General features: G+C 38.5%; 3 protein-coding genes across 3 annotated transcripts; all 3 read right to left on the reverse strand.

Moving 5' to 3' along the window:
• Nucleotides 1-4,635: 4,635 nt before the first annotated feature.
• On the reverse strand, nt 4,636-4,971 carry CBG26992 (the record flags this gene model as incomplete). Its single annotated transcript, XM_045236872.1, has 2 exons — nt 4,636-4,887; nt 4,921-4,971. The coding sequence occupies 2 exons, from the start codon at nt 4,969-4,971 to the stop codon at nt 4,636-4,638; spliced, it is 303 nt and encodes a 100-aa protein (XP_045098011.1).
• Nucleotides 4,972-8,142: 3,171 nt separating this feature from the next.
• Cbr-srh-239 lies at nt 8,143-9,403 on the reverse strand (the record flags this gene model as incomplete). The annotated part of the gene is made up of 4 exons (XM_002636112.1): nt 8,143-8,376; nt 8,582-8,815; nt 8,865-9,049; nt 9,097-9,403. The coding sequence occupies 4 exons, from the start codon at nt 9,401-9,403 to the stop codon at nt 8,143-8,145; spliced, it is 960 nt and encodes a 319-aa protein (XP_002636158.1).
• Nucleotides 9,404-10,037: 634 nt separating this feature from the next.
• Nucleotides 10,038-11,178, reverse strand: Cbr-tbx-35 (the record flags this gene model as incomplete). Its single annotated transcript, XM_002636111.2, has 3 exons — nt 10,038-10,379; nt 10,423-10,753; nt 10,955-11,178. 3 exons carry the CDS (start codon nt 11,176-11,178, stop codon nt 10,038-10,040), a joined length of 897 nt encoding a protein of 298 aa, XP_002636157.2.
• Between the last annotated feature and the right edge of the window lie 2,413 nt (nt 11,179-13,591).

Genomic DNA, 13,591 nt, shown 5'->3' on the forward strand with positions numbered 1-13,591 from the left:
TGATACGAATGATTATTATCAAGATTCTTGATGAATTTACTTGAAAAATCTAATTAACAATGGCTTTTAACTAGCGAAGTTGTTGTGATGAAAACAGAAGTAGTTCGTGCTGTAAGAAAAACAAACCAAATTTGTTTTCAGGATCAACTTACATTTTTTTTAACTTTTATTATGGTCATTCAGCTGAGGCAAAAAAATCCGGCAAAAGGCCTCACGAAAGGCACAAAACTCCGCGAAAACTCGGAGATTGAACCAATCTGGCTGAAACTTCTTTGAGATCTCGAAGTGGATCAGGCCTGTGTGGCAACAAAATTTTTTCGGCAATTCGGCAACTCGGCAATTTGCCGAATACTTTTCGGCAACGTTCGGCAACTCGGCAATTGCCGAAAAAAATTTCGGCAATTTCGGCAACTTTCGGAAATTTTCGGCAACAAAACTTTTGCGTCTTTTTTTAGTAAAATCGATACGTAACTCACCCGAAAATGCTTCTATCAGGCTCAGAACTACAGAAAATGTGTTTCATAAGTTCCTTAAAAAAGTAATTACAAAAATTGGCAACTCAAGACCACATTTTTTATGCAAACTATTTCTCTTTAGCAATAGAGGGTATTCCAATGGTTGAAAATATTTGTTCCGATTGTGAGTTTTGAAAATAGTGCGCTCAACTTGTTAGGCAACTCACGACACACGTTCCTTAGAGATTTGAGACAGATTGGATAATTTTTTTGATGAGTTGTGACTCATGATATCTATTTTTCGGCACTCTTCTAGAATCACGGAACGAAAAATCACGGAACGAAAAATAAAATCACGGATCGAAAATTTTGGGTAATCCAAAAATTGCTATCTTCTTCACTTTGACAATTAGTATCCGTAATACTAACTTTGGCATCAATTTTACTTTGTCCAATACCCAAAAGTATACTAAAAAAGGGTTATCAATTTCTTAAGATACGCTAGTTAACAGGTTACATAGGACCTGTAGAACATCTGAAAATTCAGTTTAAAGCTACATCAAGCAGTTAGCCTGCTGACATTTTAGGGTGTTCCAGATAAAAGAAGCATGGCGTTTCAGCCTAAGCCTGTGATTGAAGAAAGCTTCTTCAATCCAAAAATATCATCCAATTTTTAAAAAATGAAAAATAAGATTTCTTCAATTATTGGCTTAGGCTGAACCATAATGTTTCCTTCATGTTGGACACCCAAAAAACGACGGGAAGTTTGATAACTCTGCTCTTTGCAGCCTCTAACCTAACTCTCATATGTCCCATGATCCTCAGAACATCTGGGAAAGGTCCTATGTAACCTATTAATCATGAACACTATCAACTAGTGTACCTTAAGGACTCAATACCACATTTCGGGTATCATTTTGGATACTGAACAAAAAAAATGTAATGTCAAGGTTAAATTTCAGGATAGTACTTGAATGAAGGACCTTGCAATTTTTGGATTACCCAAAATTTTCGTTCCGTGATTTTATTTTTCGTTCCGTGATTTTATTTTTGGTTCCGCGATTTTATTTTTCGTTCCGTGATTTTATTTTTGGTTCCGCGATTTTATTTTTCGTTCCATGATTTTTTTTCGTTCCGTGATTCTAGAAGAGTGCTTATTTTTCTCCTATGCTCACAAATTTGAAGCCCATTTTTAGATCCGATGCGAGTATTTTTGACGATTATTGGGACACATTTCCTCTAAAATTCACTCTGAGGGATGATTGTGTTCAAATTTTGATTTTTCGAACTTCGATATCATTTTTTTGACTAAAAAATTGTGAAAATCTCTAAATTCAAAAAAATTTTAGTTGCCGAAATTGCCGAAATTTTTTTGCCGAAATCGGCAACGGCAATACGACAACTTTTTCTTCGTTGCCGATTTCGGCAACGGCAAATCGGCAACAAAAATTCGGCAATTTCGGCAATTTCGGCAATCGGCAATTTGTTGCCGCACAGGCCTGAAGTGGATGTTCCAACGGGAATGTTTTTTGTGTACTACCTTCGTATCCAGCCATGCATGCGATAATTGTGAAGTATGTTGTTCAGGACTATCGGCGAGCGGCAAAAAGTTTGACTACGCGAATTCTGGCGCAAAATGTAAAAAAACCAATTTCAGATTTTCTCGAAAAAGAGGGCTGTAATTTTGGTTGAACAGAATAATGTTGCAGTAGTCAAGAATTGAAATATTTTATTTTCTAAAATTTTGATTGTTGGTAAAAATCTGCTCCTAATAACATCCGAATTAATCACCATGATTGTCAATTTGCGACTTGATTGGATATACAATTCCCGATATGGCAAATCTAGGAACAGAAATTATTCAAAATTTTACTCTGATAAAGAGTATACACGAAAATAATTGATAGACACAAGAAATAAGACGCATGAGACAGCTGTCTGCAAACTCGAAAATGTTCTTGAAACGTATGCGGTGGCTGTATTAGTGGCAATATCAAGTTTCTGGGTTTTTGTAAGTAAGATGTATTTTTTGACCATTTCGCATGGTTAACAAATATTCTCAAGACGAAAATTCTAGGCCATCAATGTTCATGATCTACAGGGTCCGCCAAAATTACGTGTGCAAGTGTAGATGACGTTATCTCCAGAAGTAGATGCGAGATTAAGACGAAATTTAACAGATAGTTTATTTCAACGCTTGAAATCATAATTCAACAAAAATTATTCGATTCTACCTCCTTTGGCAGCGACCACGGCACGAAGTCGTCGAGGGAAGGCATCAATGGTGGCACGCAGGTATTCGACGGATAATTTGTCCCATTCCTCAGACAACGACTTCTTCAGGGCCTCGATATTTGCATGAGGTCTTGCGCAGACCTTATTCTGCAGAACTCCCCATACGGAGTAGTCGAGCGGGTTCAGATCAGGCGACGAAGCCGGCCATTCGTCCTTTGGTATGAAGGCGGGGAAGTGGTCCTTGCACCACTGTTGAGCCATTTTTGCGGTATGAGCAGGCGCTCCATCTTGCTGGAAGATGTATTTCTTCTGACCGAAGTGGTTTTGAGCCCACGGTAGCACATGCTTCTCCAGAATCTCCTCAACGTAGTATTTTTGGTTGATTTTCACGCCTTTATCAACGAAAACAAGCGGACACTTCCCATCATAGCAAACCGCTCCGAAAACCATGATGCTCGCAGGATGAGAGGCTCGATGGATTGTTTTACCACGCTCAGCTGCTTGTTGAATATTTGTGGCCAGCACTCGGTGGTTTTGGCTATTAAATTCAGCCTCGACACTGAAGAGTTTCTCGTCCGAGAAGATGGTGATAAGATGATCCTTTTTGCGCGTGCCAGCGAGAAGGCGCTTCGCTTTGATGAGCCGTTTCTCCTTATTGGCTTGGGATAGAATAGCAGCTTTTGTTGCTCGATAAGAGGTCATCTTCAGCTCTTTTCTGACAATTCTCTTCATTGATGTATAGGAGATATCCATGTCATCTGACATCTTTTTCATGGAACGATGAGCATTTCGCCTGACTTTCTCCCGGACGGCCTTGACTTTCGCTGGAGTTCTTACAGTCCTCGGTCTTCCTCTTCCCGTACGGTCCTTGAGGTGGCCAAGCTGGTTGAAACGACGGATGGTCGCGAAAACCGTGTTTCGGTGCACTCCGAGTCGTTTAGAAATGTCTCCTGTGCTTAAACCTCGCTTGTAAAAGTCGACGATCAGAGTACGATGAGGACTTGCCGCTGTCATTTACCTAAAACATAACCGATTGGGATGAAATTTGGCAAACTAATAAATAATGAAATAATTAATAAAAATTTTAAAAAATTGCGCACCAAAAGTGCGTCAGTGCGCAGCGCCATGGCGTCAAAGTTGTGCACACGTAATTTTGGCGGACCCTGTATTAATAGCTTGTTACTCTTCTGGTGAGTTTTCTAGGCCACTTTGACACATCAGTTTCATGTTAGGCCTTTTTGATCACCAACTTCTTTACAAAAGCGTTTCAAACCGGGATCGACTGATTTTAAAAAATCAAGTTTTTTTTTGAAAAACAAGCAAATTTTAAAGGTGGCTGAATAATTCATTGATAACACAGGTGATTTTGTAATCTCTGATAAAAATATGATTTTTTCGAGAAGTTTGAGACCAAACTCGATTTATTATCTTTTTTTCTCGTCTAATGGACAATGTTCTTGAACTTGGAATAGCTTAGATGACTACAATAGCGAGTGTGTCCTGGTGTTTGAATCAGTGGAGAGGGGGGTCGACAAATTTTGCCGAAAGAATCGTTGACCCCGTTTGACTGAATTATTGATCCTAGAGCTGGTCCTTCAAGTGTTGCTATTACCATCAATTTGTTTTTTTTTACTGTAACGTTAATTATTTAACATTACTTAATCTTGAAATAAATCTTCCCACGGGAATTTTTTTTTGTTCACTACTTTTGTATCCAGCTATGGATGCTATAATTATGAAATATGTTGTTCAGCCATATCGGCGAGCGGAAAAAGTTTGTGATTGAGAATTCTGCGAAAATATTGAAAAATACAAATTTTAGATTTGTTCAAAATGCGGGCAATGTTCTGTTGAACGAAACAAGAAGGAATACAATTCAGACTCCATTCAAGCATGTTGCAGTTGCCAAGAATTGAATTAATTTATTTTTCAAACCTTTGATAAATTATGTGGTTCTAAATCTAATCTCAGAATTTATCACCATGATTGTAAATTTGCGGCTTGATTGAAGTGATAGTGAACGGAGAAATCTGCGATAAGGATTGTGGACAACAACCATGATAACAGTGGATGCGATTCCATGACTAGCGAATGCTAGGAAAATGAAATTATTCAAAATTTGATTCTGATAACCGGTATACACGGAAAGAATGATACTATTGACTGGCACAACAAATAAGACCAATGTGACCGAAGACTGAAAGATCGAAAATGTTCTAGAAACTCTTACAGCAGACAGAAATGATGAGTGCTGAGTTTTTTTCTTCATTGGTTCACTCATTGGTCACTTTTTAGAAACTCATCAAAATGTGTAACTTTTTTATAGTTGCAAAGGGACTGGCCGGATTAGACATTTTCTCGGCCCGCCTCGGCCCGAAAAAATTTTGCCAAAAAACAGGTAAAACGAAATCAAAATATTAGGTTGGCGCATAAGTTTCTTTCGAGGTTGAACGGTCAACTTTGAAAATTGATATCTAGTCAGTGAGATGGTTTTTCTTGAAGGATGTTTTTTTTGTTGGATAGAATATCTCACGGACTTGTTTTACATATTTTGCTTCATCCCTACTTCTTATCGTTCACGAGCACGGCGCTGGCTTTTGTCACTTACCGTCTACACTTTTAAAATGTCATTTTATTTTTATTCCTTTCTGGTTCAAAAAGGCATGTTATCTACAAGAAAATGAAAGAAATAGATGAAGAGGGATCTCTTATTACTCCTACCATCAAGCATGGAACCGATCATTTTGAAGCCAAAAATTTAGGACTGGAAGACGAAGCTCGGTCCGGGAGTTGCACATGGACCTATTTAAGAATACTATTGAAACCGATTCGCTTAAAACCACTTGCAAAATGTCAAAGGCATTGTCAGTTAGTCAACCAAATATTGTGACCGGATTGAAGTCTCTTGACAACTTCAAGAACTGGGTCGATTCTTAACCTATACTTTGAAGGACGACGATATGGATCGCCGTGTAGACATGGTCATGTTTCTCCCATCATTTCTTGACACCTTCAGTTGGGTGAATGATCTAATTACTGTGGATGAAAAGTGGGGCGGTTACTCTATCAATGTGCGGAAGGGTCAGTTGATTGCCAAAGAACAGCTAGCTCTGGACGTCCCGGAACCTAAATTTCCCGTGAAAAAGGGTATGCTATGTGTTTGATAGTCTGTCAAAGGAGTGGAGACTGGGAACTTTTAGATGAATGTACCAATATAATGAACGTCATAAACAGCTAATAATTAGAGAAATTGATATTGGCAGTCGAATCGGAAAAAGGAGAAAAAGCAAAGGTTTGCTTCCAACTCGACAGTGCGACATCGCCTGTCACCAGAGGGATCAGCCGAAAACACATGTCGTTTGGCTGGACTATTCTTTTGCACCCATTGTATTTTCTGGATCTTGCACTTTCGAATGAATGATTGTTTGGGGCTCTTAGATGTCATCTTGATAGAAAAGACTTCAATCGAAAAGATGACACAACAAAGGAGTTGACCCCCGTTTTCTATCGCAGTCCTCCTAGTTCTGGGCCGAAGGAATCAAGAAAAACCAGAGCGTTACCAGACAACTATTAATGCTCATGGATGTTACTTTCATTGATCTGGCCCTCCGCTTTGAGAAAAATTTGACCGAAAATTTTGCCAAAATCGAAAGAAACTTATGTACTAACCTGATATATGGTAGCTTTTGTTTAAATGTTGGCTAAAAATCTCAAAACATTCGAGAAAAATTCAGAAAAAAAGGCGTCTGCACCAGTGTTGAGCGGAATTCGTCTTCCGTCTTCCGTTTTCCGTCTTCAGTGGTTTTCTTCGTTCCGTCTTCCGGCTTCCGTCTTCCGTAAACTCCGGCAAAATCACAACAAACGGAAGACTAAAATTTTTCAGGAATTATCGAATTTTTAGTCGAACTTTCTAAAATTCTTTCGGCGGTCCGTCTAACGGCAAACCCGATGCGAAAATTAAATTCTAACGTATTGTCCAATTCAAAATTTCCAAGTTTAATTATTAGATTTCCCGTTTTCCGTCTTCCGTGGATTTCCTTCTTCCGTCTTCCGTCAAAAAATTTTTTTCCGTTCCGGTCTTCCGTCTTCCGTGAAGCGAAATTGTATTTCCGCTCAACACACATATGTATAATCGATAAGCTTGAGCAAAGTTTTGACCCAATAAGCCAATCGACCCTCTTCATTCTTTGCCATTGTATATTTTCCAGTTACCTGTACAAACAATGCAAGAACGAGCCGATTTTGCATTTGAAAAGTCCTCCTGGAGAGCCCACTCGGTTGTCTGCACGAGACTAAATTGTAAACATTCAAATAAAAATGTGGAAACTTGGAAGGTAGGTACAGCTTCTGCGATTGCTATATTAATTGCCAGAAACGGAATATCTAAAGTTAATACGAAAAACTCAAAATGATCTTCCGGAATTTCAGGGACACAAGAAAGACTCTTAAAAAACACTCAATTGGCGAAAAAAGTTATTTATGAACCTCCCAAACCTCCCAAGCAATTTTTCTAACTGCCTTCTGTTCTGGAACTGCATATAGCGGTAGTACGAAATATAATGGTACCAGACAATATGATGAAGCTATGCAATACTTTCTGAAAAATCTCCACGAAGAGTTTTGACCAAACAATATGTGATATCGGTTTTCGAAGATCACAAAAATTGATGTAGTAACCCATATAATCATTCTGATAGTAAGTTTTCGACAAAGATATCTTACCTGTCAAAAAAGTGACACCAAGGTAAAAAATAAGAGCTGGAGCATCAAAGATTCCTAACTGATATCCACCCATGGCCGGTAAAAAAACGTACGGTATCCCAAAAACAGTGATAGCAATATCCAACAGCACAGATCAACAATGCAAATTGAAGAGGAGCATTTTTACGGAATCCATATGTTTTGGAGTTTTTCGAATTATACAGTAGAAACCAAAAGAATGAATGGGAATAGCAATAATGGTGATGACGTGGAATGTAATCTTCAAAAATTGGGGACTGCTCAGAAGATGTCGAGGACAATCAATCATACTTGTAGTAGAAAAAAAAACTTGTAGTAGAAAAAAAATACAACTGATTCAAAAAAAGAAGGCAACTTTCTAGAGGAAGCAGAATAATTCATTGATAACACAGGTGATTTTGTAATCTCTGATAAAAATATGATTTTTTTCAAGTAGTTTTCTGTTAGAGATCGAACTCGATTTGTATTTTTCTCTTCAAATGGATTGTGCATTTGTAGCCAGACATGATGCTATTACTGTGATGTATGTTGTTCAGGACTATCGGTGAGCGGAAAAAAATTTGAAAACTGGAATTCTGCAAAAAAGTTGAATTCACAGTTTCAGGTATACTCAAAAAATCGGGCAGTACCATTGTTTGAACAAAGTAACGTTGCAGTAGCTAAAGATCGATCTATTTTATTTTTCAAAACTCAATTTCTTGAGAAATGAAGTTTACAATCTAACATCTGAATTAACCACCATAATTGTGGCTTTGCGACTCGATCGAATTGATAATAAACTGAAAAATTGACGATATGGTTTATGAGCAACAACCATGATAACAGTTCCGTGGCTAGCAAATGCAAGAAAAACGAAATTATTCAAAATTTGATTATGATAACCGGTATACACGAAAAGAATGATACCATTAACTGGAACAAGAAATATGACAAATGTGACGGATGACTGAAATTTTTACTTGGTTGTCTAACTTTTGCGAGTTGAGTTTTCTAGGCTAGCAAAGTTGGTGGCCAAGAAACGACCTGATACGACCGCTCTCTATGCTATGGTATATGGTCTAGAAAACACATCTGATGAATCTTAATTCATTTCTACGCCATCCGCTACAATGGCCTAAAAAATTCTTTGCGCCTGTACATTTCAAAGTTACCTGTACAAACAATGCGAGCACGAGTCGATTCTGCATCTGGGTAGTTTTCCTGGAGAGTCCACTCGGTTGTCTGGCCAAAATCAAATTGTAAAAGTTTAGAGAGAAAAATATAAGAATTTGGAAAAAAGGTACACCTTCCGCTATTGCTATAGTTATTGCCATGAGTCGAATGTTTAAAGAAATTACGAAAAAGTCAAAATGACCTTCCGGAATTTCAGGAGCACAAGAGAGACTCTTAAAATTACTGATTCATCAAAAGTATATAGTTCTGAACCTTACAAACCTCCCAGACAATCTTTCTAGCTGTCTCCTGTTCTGGAACAGAAAATATCGGAGCTACGAAATACAAAGGTACCAGACAATACGATAAAACAATGCAATATTTTCTAAAAAATCTCCATGAACAGTTTCGCCCAAATAAAATATGATATCGATTTTCGTAGATTACGAAAATGGATGTAGAAACTCCTATAACCATTCTCATCTTAAGTAGCTTTTGACTAAAATTACCTTACCTGTTAAAAAAGTGACAACAAGATAAAAAACGAGAGCTGGAGCATCAACGAATCCTAACTGATATCCAGCCAGGGCCGGGAGAAATATATACGGTATTCCAAAAACAGTGATAGCAATATCCAAAAGCACACACCAACAATGCAAATTGAAGAGGAGCATTTTTACGGAATCCATATGTTTTGGAGTTTTCCGAATTATACAGTAAAAACCAAATGTGTGAATTGGAATTGCTATGATAGTGATCACATGGAATGTAATCTTCAGGAATTCGGGACTGCTTAGAACATGTCGAGGACAATCAATCATACTTAAAATGAAAGGAAATACCTTTTGTTGGGTGTCTCATACAGATGATTCGAAATAATTGAAAAAATAAGCGACCTTGTGGAGGAAGCAAAAAAGCAAAAAAGTTAATCATTAACCTAGGTGTTTTCCCTGATAACAATATGATTTTTTTTTGCAGATTTTTATTACAGATTAAACTGAACTCATGACAAAAATGTTCACTGCATCATTGTTTTTAGAGATGTTTCGTTTATCAGCGCTTTTACCATATCCGTTGATTTCTGATTTGATACTCGCCTGTTCTGGAAATAAGTTTACGAAAACCTAAAATAAATTATTTAAGTCAATTCTTCAGGGAGGAGAGAACAGGCGGCGGGGCGGCCGTGTGGGGACTATGATCTTTTCGAAAATTAACATCGACCGGCCGGCGTCAACCACTCGTCAATGTTTTCAACTGGTCGGCCGTACGACCAACTTTGTGGTGACATTGAAAAAGCATAGAAAAAGAAAAAGATTCTTTGCGAAGCACATCTCTTGCCAGGGGAGCAGCACCGTTACCGGTTGAGCTACGCGGTCTCAAACCCGATGGTAAGGCTCAACTATAAAATTTGTAACTATTGAAGAGCTGATTAACAAGTACGTTTATTGAAACAATTCAGAAATAAAGTTGATCAAAAACAGGAGGATAACCATCACCGGAGGAATAAGAAGTATTATGATAAACTGGATGATAAAAGTTTTCGTTTGATGGGAATGGATAATGTTCTTGGAAATTTGGAATGTGTGGGCTTTGATATGGGTGTCCTGGAGCTTGAGCTTGAAACAGTGGAGCGTGGTTGAATGTGGATGGCTGAGGAGCATGGTTCACAGATTCTGCCATCGGAAGGGTTGCTGGCGTACGTTGTTTGTCCTTATTATTCATCCTAGAGATTCTTCGTTTATCCGCACTTTTAGCGTATCCGTTGAGTTCTGATTTGATAGCGGATACTCTACTGTTCTGAAAAAAGTTTATACGCCTATAACGTATGTAATCAACTAACCCGATACCTGCACACTGCCATAAAAGCTAAGCAGTCAAACTTGAATTCTTGAGATATGATTCCCATTTGACCATTTTCTGGGATTTTGGCTACTATCAATACAGGTTGGTACTTGACGCAGGTTTCCAGAGCCACAGCTTTGGATGTTAAATGCTTCGTATTTTTCACTTCAGGTCTATGAGTGATCGGAACGATGAATTCAGTCTCTCTGGACATTAATTCGCTTCCAGTTGTGATATCGGGATGAAGGAAAATAGGATCTTCCTTTTCAGACTTTGACTGTCTCTTCGTTTCGTCCACCTCCCACTCACCATTGCTCTTGAATTGGAATCTGAAATTTGAAAAATAATTTTCTCGAAGTTTTGTTCAAAACAACCCCTCAAGGAGTTGAACTTGTGGGCGCAGCGTTGGAGCCACGCCGCTACCAGTTGATCTACGGTAGCTGCGCGGCCGAACGACACCAATCCCTGTACACCGTCGCGTCAGAATGCGTACCGAAACTTCTAAAAAGAAAAAAAAATCCAAAACTCACTTATTATCCGACATACGATCAAATCGGAGACTCAACTGATACTTTGAACTCTCTTCCATTCCAGAGAATGAAAATTTAGGGTGTGGACAGAAGAATCTACCAGAGCCGGTGACTTGTTCCAGAAGGGATGGGTAGAAAGACTCGAAAACGGGCAAGTTTCGAAGGGAAACTTGGATTGGCATAGAAGTAGTTGGATGGACAAAATAATTGATATAGGAAGACATAATAATGGAGTTAGATTGAATCAGATTTTTCCAAATGAGTACGATTCTAGTGGGCGGAGCCTGGACTACGCCTATTAGTATACTGTATATGACCAAGTTATCTTCGGTATACTGTATACCGGGGGTCATAAAACAGTATCCTCTATACTCCCAGAAGTAAACTTGATTTGTGATGTCTTGGTAGCAGAACACAGAACACAGTGAAAACAATTTTTTTTAATTGAAGAAAAATTAGTTCCTTTTTCCCAAAACAAAGTTAATCAAGCTTTTTTTCACTCAAAACTTTATTTGGTACCTATGCATATTCTAGTGGACATTTTCATTTTCATTCTTGGTTCTATAAATGTTTTTATAGATTTCGGGCTGCTGTACTCGATGTTTATGTGAGGGATATTTGAAAATCTAGAATAATAAAACACTTTTTCAGATCAAGAACGCTTACAAAATCGGAAACTTTGACATTATTCTACTTCAGACTTTTGATTGATGGAATAGCTGGACTTGGAGGTGAATTGAGGTTTTAGCACACTTTCAGAATCGAAAATTCAGAATTTTCGACGACGACTGTTGATGTTTTAAATGAAATGAACCTATTGGTGGACCCAGTCGTTACATTTTCAACATATCATCCCAACGTACTTGTTACAACTATTCGCAGTCTTCTCGTGGTTGTTATAACACTTGATCGAATGTTTGCAGTATTTGTTCCGATTTCCTACCGAGCTCAACTTTCGAGTATCCCAAACTGGGTTCTGATGTTGTTTGTGTGAGTCTCACCGATCTTTGACAATCTTTTTCTTACTGATGAAACTTTTCTGTCTGTCTGTGTGTGTGTCTGTCTCGGACATTTACTTGAATAACTCAAAGGGGCATGGGACTCCTATAGTGGTGTGTGGTGAACTGCCGAGCGCTTCATGTCTATGGTGTCGTGTGTTGTCAATTTTTCCCATTGTTTTGGAACAATGACAACCTGAAAGCGAGATAACCCAGAGTCTCCCGATTTTCCCCATAAAATCCCTCTGGATTATTTTATTCGGGTTATGTTCATTCCCCTTCTTATCTCTCTTCGTTCTCTAATTACAAGTACATTGTTTCACTCAAATAATATTAATATTATTTGAATACGCGCCAACGACCGCGTTGCAGCGACCGCGCCGCGCCACTCGGCACTGGCGCCGGCCGCCCGTCGTTACTCAGTCTTCGCTGCGGCGAAGCGAGTGTTCGTATCTCACCAAGAGCTGACCGCTATGCGGTCCCGTTTAACCTTTTTTATCCTTTCAGCTAGTTTTCTACGTTTGGCATCGTTTTGGTTTGTTAGTACCAGTTTTAGAAGGCAGCAAGGTTTCCTCCGGTAGCTCCCAGGAGGTTTTAGCCCTACACCTTTACTTTTTTTCTGTTCTTGCTTTCTTTTCCCAATTCAGTTGTCTTTGCCGTTTATTCAAATCCCTTTCCGTTAATAAACTTGGATTTGAATACTTTGTGTACTGTTATTTCCTTTGCACCGCTTATCTTACACATTTGGGGGGAATTGGGGGTCATTTCAGGTTGCAGACACTCTCGGGTTAGGACGTAGGATCGGTCTCGACTGACTGAGGATCCGCTGTCAACATCGTGGACCTCCTAGCTAATAGGGAACCTAAAGGGCTGAGAATCGAAAATTTCAAAATTATGCTCAAACTTACTAAAACTTTCAAAAATTCCGATGTCGGGAAAATATAACTTTTGAACATAAAACTCGGAAATTTCGTAAACACGGAAAGTGGGAATTTCTGAAATTAGGAATTCAAATGTAAGATAAAGTAAACAAAACCCAGGAGGTTGAGCCCCCGGCAGGGGTTTTGTACCAATCAAAATCTGCAATTTTGAATTGAGATTTCCACTGGGCTGTACAAACTATCCGTGTCTTGTGGGTCAATGTTTTTTACAGTATATAGTATCAAAGGAAACGGTGAGATATTTTGAATTCGGATAAAAAGTTCAGGATTTGGCCGAAAGCCAGTCATTTTCATCTTCAAGACTAACTTACAATTAGGTATTTGAAATTCAGGTTGAACATGGTATCATTGTCATAGGGTCTTTGGCTATTGCTGTAAAGTTTTTTCTTTTCAATAAAGAAGCAAAGAACAAGAATCTAGAAAGGGTGAAGTTCGATTATTATTCTTAGACCTTATTTTCGAACTTTTTCTAGGCAAACCAGTTGACCCTTATCGATGCCACGGTTATTTTCATATTCAATGTGATTGCATCGTTTCTAATCTTGGCGATCCCATTTTTTGAAACAATCATTGACATGATATTGCCACTCACTAAAGCTAGTGGATATGCGTTTGATGAATATCTGGGTTATAGGATACTTAAACGAAGGAGTGACGTAGAGTCCAAAGTCAAGGCAAAAACTTCTGTGGCAAGTAGG

Source organism: Caenorhabditis briggsae (genome assembly GCF_000004555.2).
Source record: "Caenorhabditis briggsae complete genome, chrV, whole genome shotgun sequence".
In the NCBI taxonomy this organism is placed as follows: domain Eukaryota; kingdom Metazoa; phylum Nematoda; class Chromadorea; order Rhabditida; family Rhabditidae; genus Caenorhabditis; species Caenorhabditis briggsae.